This window comes from Hippocampus bargibanti, linkage group LG03, assembly GCF_051943395.1.
Source record: "Hippocampus bargibanti isolate YZ-2025 linkage group LG03, ASM5194339v1, whole genome shotgun sequence".
NCBI lineage: Eukaryota > Metazoa > Chordata > Actinopteri > Syngnathiformes > Syngnathidae > Hippocampus > Hippocampus bargibanti.
Window position 1 is genome coordinate 26674121 of NC_142736.1, and position 7588 is coordinate 26681708.

The following is a 7588-nucleotide window of genomic DNA, read 5'->3' on the forward strand; positions in this document are numbered from 1 at the left end:
TGGAGCGATTTCACTGGATGCTTCGCAAACGTTGTGATGACATCATCTTGAATGTTAAATGTAAAAAAATGAATTAAATGTTACAAAAATGGTTTAACATCCCAGCAATCATAATAATAATACATTATAGAATATATTTCATTTATTAAACGCCTTTCAAAACTCTCAAGGACACATTATTGTCACAGGATATGTTTTTATGTGGGTGAACAGCGGAAGCCAGACGCGCCAGCGTTCACCCAAACCGGAAGTAACACACTCACACACACACACATTCCACGAACTCAAATGTGAAATAATAACATTATCATCATTAATAGCACCTCCAGAGATAATACAGTTGATTTCGACTGTAAAAAAAAAGTACATCTTCAACAGTCCTCGGAGCAAACTGTCCAAACACGAGTCGTATGACGTCGCCATTACCTCAATCACATGATCATTGCCTCATGATGAACTATGTATAGCCCGCACTCTCAATCCCAACGTGGTTTAGCAGGGCAGATCTATGGGATTCCGGCTGGTGTTACAGGGGCTGTTGTTTGGGATTTGTGAAAAGGTCACAACACCACTTCAATTTTTTACTATTCGCCAGCTGCTTCAAGAAGCAGAACTACCTGTGCAGTGTAACGGCACCCGAAATATATCAAGGTCTATTTTTTTTTGTAGTTGCATAGCTTCCAGCAAACAACATAAGGTCCTATTTCATATTAAAAGGCCTAAAAGGATATGGATTTAAGATTAACTCATTCACTGCCATTCCCAAATTTATTCAGGAAGCATGATGTGGAGCGCCATTTCTGAATTTGTTCGGGTTTTAGTTTTTCTTGTGGGGGGGGGGGGGGTGCCGAAAAAGCGCTGGTCAAACCTCAGGCAAGCATTTTCCCTTCCACGAGGGGGCAGCATTTGCCTTTTGACAATGTTACAGCTTCAGCTGTTGTTAAAACGCTACATAAACCAATATGTATGTATTGCATTGTATTTTGTACAGCCGACCCCATTTCAAGCTCAAGTATCTCCGGACTCATACGATTTAGGAATTAACTGTTTTCTTTCTGATAAAAGAAGAGAGTCTAAGGTTTTTAATGCTGTATTGAGTGTTTATGTAGTCCTAAAACTCAATATTCTGTGGGTCCTGCAATTTGAGTAAAAAAGACAAAAATCCTGAGACTGGAGTGGACACATTTTTTTTTTTGCACATTAATATTGACCCACATAAAGGGTGGGCCAATATTTGAATCTGTATGTTATGATAAGATATGCCAACAACACCTGAACACTAACAGAGTGGGATGTTGGGTTATTAAATGACAGCCTTGAGCAAACAACCCTTTTGTATCATTTTGCTGTACAATTAAGCGACCAAAATTATTTCTGTGTTGGATAAATGAATAAATAACCATGGATAATGATCATCAAAACTGAGATGATAGATTTGTCACGTTTCGTTTTGCGACCAACGGGTGGCACTGTCGTGCCCCACCTGCACCTGAACAGGTGTTGGTGATTTTAATCAATACAACCGTTCAGTGTCTGGTCATTGTTTGTTTCACCCTGTCAGGTTTGTTTCATCTTGTCATGTTATACCAGGGGTGTCAAAGTCATTTTTTGCCGCGGGCCACATTGTCGTTATGGTTTTCTCTCGAGGGCCGTTATGAATTTGGGGAACCCATTAGAATGTTTAAATCCCTACAAATATTACATATAGAGCACACAGCAAATTAATGAATAACTCGTTTTCAAATCTGGAGTCAAGAATAATGACTTTTATTGTGGTTGACATCCAAAAATATGACATTTTGGCTCAGATTTTAGCAATCATCATGGAATTTAACAAGTTTGATTTGCTTTCGCGGGCCGAAAAAAATGATGTGGAGGGCCGGATTTGGCCCGCGGGCCTTGACTTTGACACCTGTGTGTTATACTCATGGTTTTGTTTACTACTTTGGTCCATTTCGTTCTCATGACTTTGTTGTTGGAGATTTTGTTCCTGCTAACTCTATTTAATACAATTGGTCAAATAAACCTTGCTTCTCCATCCTGCCGGCTTTTTTTCGGGTCCAGCACTACTACCGCTTTGCAAATCGTGACAGGATTATCGTGTCTGCAAAATTAATTTACATCCAAGCAAATTCAATCAGCTTTAATAAAGTGGGTGTCTCCCATGCACCTTTCCCCTAAGCGAGGCTGTGGGGGGGGTTGACTAATCTTTACTATCTGCCGATCCAAACGGCTTGTTCGAGCACCGCTCCGACAAAATATTTGCAATTGTGACGTGTCGACGTAGATAAACAGGCAGGGTGGAAAGGGGAAAAGGAAAAGGGATCCACTTGCGTACTTGCACGTTGTTTGTTTGTTTGATGGGGTCTCTCTGGAAACCAAACTCCGTTTTATGTATCGGTCAAGGCAGTGACATCAACTTCTGAATATTCACACTAGTGTCATGTCCAAAGGAAGTGGCAACGGGAGAATACTTGACTTGTCGGGACAGCTGACACAAGCATACATGGAATGCCGACACGTTCCTAACGATTGCATCATTGTTGTTAAATAAAGCACGATGGTTCGACACCACACGATTACCATGGGCTCGAGAGTGGCTGCCTTTCCAGCAGCCCCTGTATTTTGTTTTTCTACTTCTTTCTTTCCTTTCCTCTCGCTTTCATAACATTGCTGCTGTGAAATGTGAGACGAATTAAGGTACATCCAATCCATTCCAATTGTGATAAACTCATACCCAATTTCCAAGCCAGTCAGATTTTCGTTAGCATGGTAGATTTGTGGTAGGCGTAATTTTGAGAAGCTTTTAACTCATTCACTGCCAGATGTGTGCAAAAAATGTGTCCACTCCAGTGCCAGGGTTTTTGTCATTGTCACTTGAATTCCAGGACCCATAGGATATTGAATTTTAGGACTACATAAACATTTAATACAGCATTAGAAACCTGAGACCTTCTTCTTTCATCAGAAAATAGTTGATTCCTAAATTATATGGGTCTGGAGTTGTATGAGCTTGAAATGAGGGCAGCTGTCCAAAACACAATGCAATACATACATATTGGTTTATGTAGTGCTTTGACAACAGCTGAAGCTGGAACAAAGCGCTAACGTGGAAAAAAGGGAAATGTTGCCCCCTTGTGGAAAAGAAAAAAGCATTGCCAGAGGCCACGGCCAGCGCTTTATCGACACCCAAGCATGAAAAAAACAAAACCCGAACAAATTCGGGAATGGCGCTCTACGTCATATTTTCAATTCCTCAATAAATTCGTTAATGGCAGTTAATGAGTTAACGTTTAAAGGTGACTAACACGACCATCAGAAAATACAGTGATACCTTGGTTTACGAACCCCTTGGCTAACGAACTTTTCAGTTTACGAACGTTAAATGTATGAAAATTTTACCTTGGCATACAAACTATTTTTCGGGATACACACGGAGCTGCCACAATGAGTGATGTGTCATTCGCGATCGAGCCCGTTCTCCTGACAAGAAAATGGCAGCTGGCTTGTTTTGGTCCTCTATTCCCCGCCCCCAGTCCTCTGTTAAAGCCACGTGATTGGTCAAGAATGCAGTAGTGGGGGGGGGAGTTTACAGACAGACAGAGCGAGAGAGAGAGAGAGAGAGAGAGAGAGAGAGAGAGAGAGAGAGAGAGAGAGAGAGAGAGAGAGAGAGAGAGAGAGAGAGAGAGAGAGAGTGAAGCCATTCTCCAAAAAAGAAAATGGCTGCCGAGATTTTTTTTGTCCTCTATTGCCCAGCCCCAGTCTTCAGTTAAAGCCACATGATTGGTCAAGAACGCAGCAGTGAGGGGAGGTGGTTTGAACAAAGAGACAGGCAGACAACAGACAGAGGGTTTAAGGTTTAGGCTTAGAAAATTAGAAAGTAGAAAATTATGTTTTATGGCAGGGGTGTCAAAGTCATTTTTTGCCGCGGGCCACATTATAGTTAAGGTTTCTTCTTGAGGGCCGTTATGAATTTGGGGAGGCCATTAGAATGTTTAAGCCCCTCCACATATTACATATAGAGCACACAACCAATTAATGAATAACTAGTTTTCAAATCAGAAGTCAAGAATAATGACTGTTATTGTGGTTTACATCCAAAAATAAGATTTTTTTTGTGAGGATTTTAGCAAGCATCATGGAATTTCACAAGTTTGATTTGCTTTCGCGGGCCGAAAAAAATGATGTGGCGGGCCGGATTTGGCCCCCGGGCCTTGACTTTGACTTCTGTGTTTTATGGGGACCTGGGAATGGATTATTCTCATTTTAATGGTTTCCGATGGGAAATTAATTTGTGGGATACACACTTTTTGCCTTACACACTCTGTCTGGGAACCAATTAATAAGTTCGTAAGCAAAGGCATCACTGTACTCTGAAATACTCATGTGGACATAAACGTCACAATGAGGAAAGAATAAACCTGACATTTCACTAAACCGTATCCATCAATTTCCCGCTCCAAGCTCCAAGATTTTTCGAAACAAACCGGCAACAACAAACTCTTAATAATACAACCCACACAAACCGGTGCAAATAATCTAAATAGTAGAAAAAAAACCAAAGAACCTTTTGAAATATATTTGCTGGACTCATTTCTTTGCTTTCTTCGTCAACTTGTCAACAGCGGATGGCGCCTTTCGCTTCACACCTGCAAGATATGACACCAGAAGGAAATAAAATCCAATTTTTGGTCTGTGAGCAAAAATGGTCAAAATGGCCACTTGATTGGGCACAATCCGGCATCATCCGGATTCTCACCCCGTTCAAAACAAGTGAAATATAAATACACATAAACATTTTAAAAATGTATTGACATATTTCTTTGCGAAATCTTCATTCATGCATCGTGTCTAAAATGAGCAACTCTTTAGAAAAATGTTTAGATGGTCAAATTTTGAATTTTCTTATTTAGCTCATTCACTGTCAGACGATGTGCAAAAAATGTGTCCACTCCAGTGCCAGGGTTTTTGTCATTTTCACTCACAAGTTTTAGGACTACATAAACATTCAATGAAGGGTAAGAAACCTTAGAATCTCTTCTTTCATCAGAAAAAAAAGTGAATTCCTAACTTATATGGGTCTGGAGTTATTTGAGTTTGAAATGGGGGCGGATGTACAAAAGGCAAACGCTGCCCCCTCGTGGGAAGGAAAAACATTGCCAGAGGTCTGACCAGCGGTTTATCAGCCCCCTCCCATCCCGCAAGAAAAAACAAAACCCGAACCAATTCGGGAAAGGCGCTCCACGTCATGCTTTTCAATTCTTGAATACATTCCGAAATGGCAGGGAATGAGTTAATGGACAACCGACACCTCCGGACAAGTTGCGTCCATAATTTGTAAAATCACTTCAAATGACTTCTACTGAGCGTAGAAGTGCTGCATATTCTCATCTCGGGCGCCATTTTGTGCATTTTCTAGAACGCTACCTTATAGTCCAGACGCCTCAAAATGATCCGGAAGGACTTCTTTAATCGATTGCAAACATTTATGCTTCCCTCTTCAGAACTATTTGAATCATATTCATAACCAGATGAGTAACAAGAAAGCATCTTCTCCAAATCTGAACTCTCTGAAGCCATTGTTTTGATTCTCGAGCAGGGCAGTTTGTGACTGTGTATCCTGGCGTGACATCACGAACAAGGGGGCGGGACTTTCTGAATCTCGCCATTTCTGAGCTCATTTTGTATAGTGCCTCTTTGCAATTTTTTTGCTGATGATACTAGTGCAGCGTGTTCGACCGAAAACAAATTCCTTGTGTGTTCTACATACTTGGCAATAAAGATGATTCTGATTTTGTGGCAATTTTGGGACACTATAAGTCATTTTTATTGGTGTTTTTCATTTGACTAAAAATATCACCCTGCATGTTTTGGGTATTTTAGATGCTATAAAACGTTAAAACGATAAAAATATCTGTTAGGAAACAAAAAAAAAGGTGTCGTTGTCCTTTAAAGGGCAACCGACGTCACTTTTTTTTTTAACTGACATCAGAAAAACGTTTTATAGCATCTAAAATATCCAAAACACACAGTATATTTTTATTCAAATGCAAAACACCAATAAAAATGACTTAAAATGTCCAAAATCTGCCAAAAAATTGAGCTGCGAATTGGGCATTTTCAGAAAGTCCCGCCCCCAGTTTGTGACATCACGCCAAGACATTTTGCATTGCTGGAGAATCAAAAGAATGGCTTCAGATTCCGAGAATATGCTTTCTTGTTACACATCCAGTTATGAATATGATTCAAATAGTTCTGAAGAGGAAAGCATACATGTTTGCAATCGATTAAAGAATTAATTCCGTGTCATTTTGAGGCAAATGTGCGGGGGGGGGGGGGGGGATGTCTCACACAAAAAGAGGCAACAAAATGGCCACCGAGCTGAGGAATGAATCAGCCCGTTTCCACAGGCTGATAAATTCGTTCCATGGAGCTTGGACTCCCTCTGTTGGCGGCTTTTGGATGTAACACACGGTTTTCCAAAAAAAAAAAAAAACAGTACAGCAAAATACATTGACGTGATGGAAAGACGCTACAATGCGTCAGGAGGCGGTCCTTTTCTGACGTCACGTGAGGACTCGTCACCAACTCAAAAACAAGGCTTCCTGAATGTTCAGCGTGAGTCTTAAAACGTAAAATATAGCTATATGCGGTGGAATCGTATTAAAATACGCCCAGTAGACGTCATTTGAAGCCATTTTACAAATTATGGACACAACTTGTCCGGAGACGTCGGTTGTCCTTTAAGTTAACCACGATTGAGTTTCACTCGCAAGATTTGAATAACTAATGGTAGCTGTGCCTAATGTTATGTCCTGTTAGCGTGTTTTCAAATGTGTCTGAGCACCTTGCTTCTTGCTGGTCGATTCGTCGGCGTTGGCGGACCTCTTGTCGTACGCCCTTTTCATCCTCTTCATGTTCTTCTTGCTGATGATTTCGTGTACCACAATGGGACGCGGATAGTCTTTACCCACGATGCACCCTGCTGCTTTCTGTACGCTGCCTGGTGCTTTCCAAGGTTCAAAGATGTATTCAGCAGGGAACTTCTTCAGGATGGGAAGATACTTCCTGAAAGGAGCACAAAAATGTCAACACTGGTGAAATTTGTACTTCAAGCATCACGGCGAGCCCGTGGTAGTGTGTCTGCCGTGCAGTTTTTAATGTTTTAATCTACACTGTGGAGCTTGCGTGGGTTTTCTTCGGGATACTTTGACTTCCTCCCGCATTCCAAAAATAATGCATTCCAAGATTTTCAATTGCCCCTAACTGTGAAGTTTGAACAGCTGACCAGTCCAGGGGTCACCCCGCCTCTTATGCCACAAGCTACAGAGAAGAGATGGACAATTATACTTGATATAGTCGCCATTTTTGTCGGTCTTCTTGCCAAAAGCCACGGGAGAATAGACCCTAAAGTATTGGTGGAAGAATGCGCTCGCAGAGAGCCACTGCCAGTTTCCCGCATTGAGAGCCCAGTCGCCATCTAACAGCAGCGTCTCGAAAACCTTCAAGGATGAACAGAAATAAACAAAAACGGCAGCAATTAGTGCTGCTGACCTCTGCCAAGGCTTGAACGTAATCTTTCGCTGCG

At 41.3% G+C, this 7588-nt stretch overlaps 1 protein-coding gene across 2 annotated transcripts in view; it reads right to left on the minus strand.

Annotated features, from left to right (window-relative positions):
• Positions 1 to 124: 124 nt before the first annotated feature.
• Positions 125 to 7588, minus strand: part of cry5 (cryptochrome circadian regulator 5) — a 15067-nt gene continuing 7603 nt past the window's right edge. For both annotated transcript variants that reach the window (XM_088992865.1, XM_088992866.1), the window contains exons 9-11: positions 7351 to 7502; positions 6848 to 7068; positions 125 to 4649 (exon numbers count right to left, since the gene is read on the minus strand). In XM_088992865.1, the coding sequence (XP_088848991.1) occupies positions 4591 to 4649; positions 6848 to 7068; positions 7351 to 7502 (432 nt within the window). In that variant the 3' untranslated portion in view covers positions 125 to 4590. The remainder of the gene's footprint in view (positions 4650 to 6847; positions 7069 to 7350; positions 7503 to 7588) is intronic.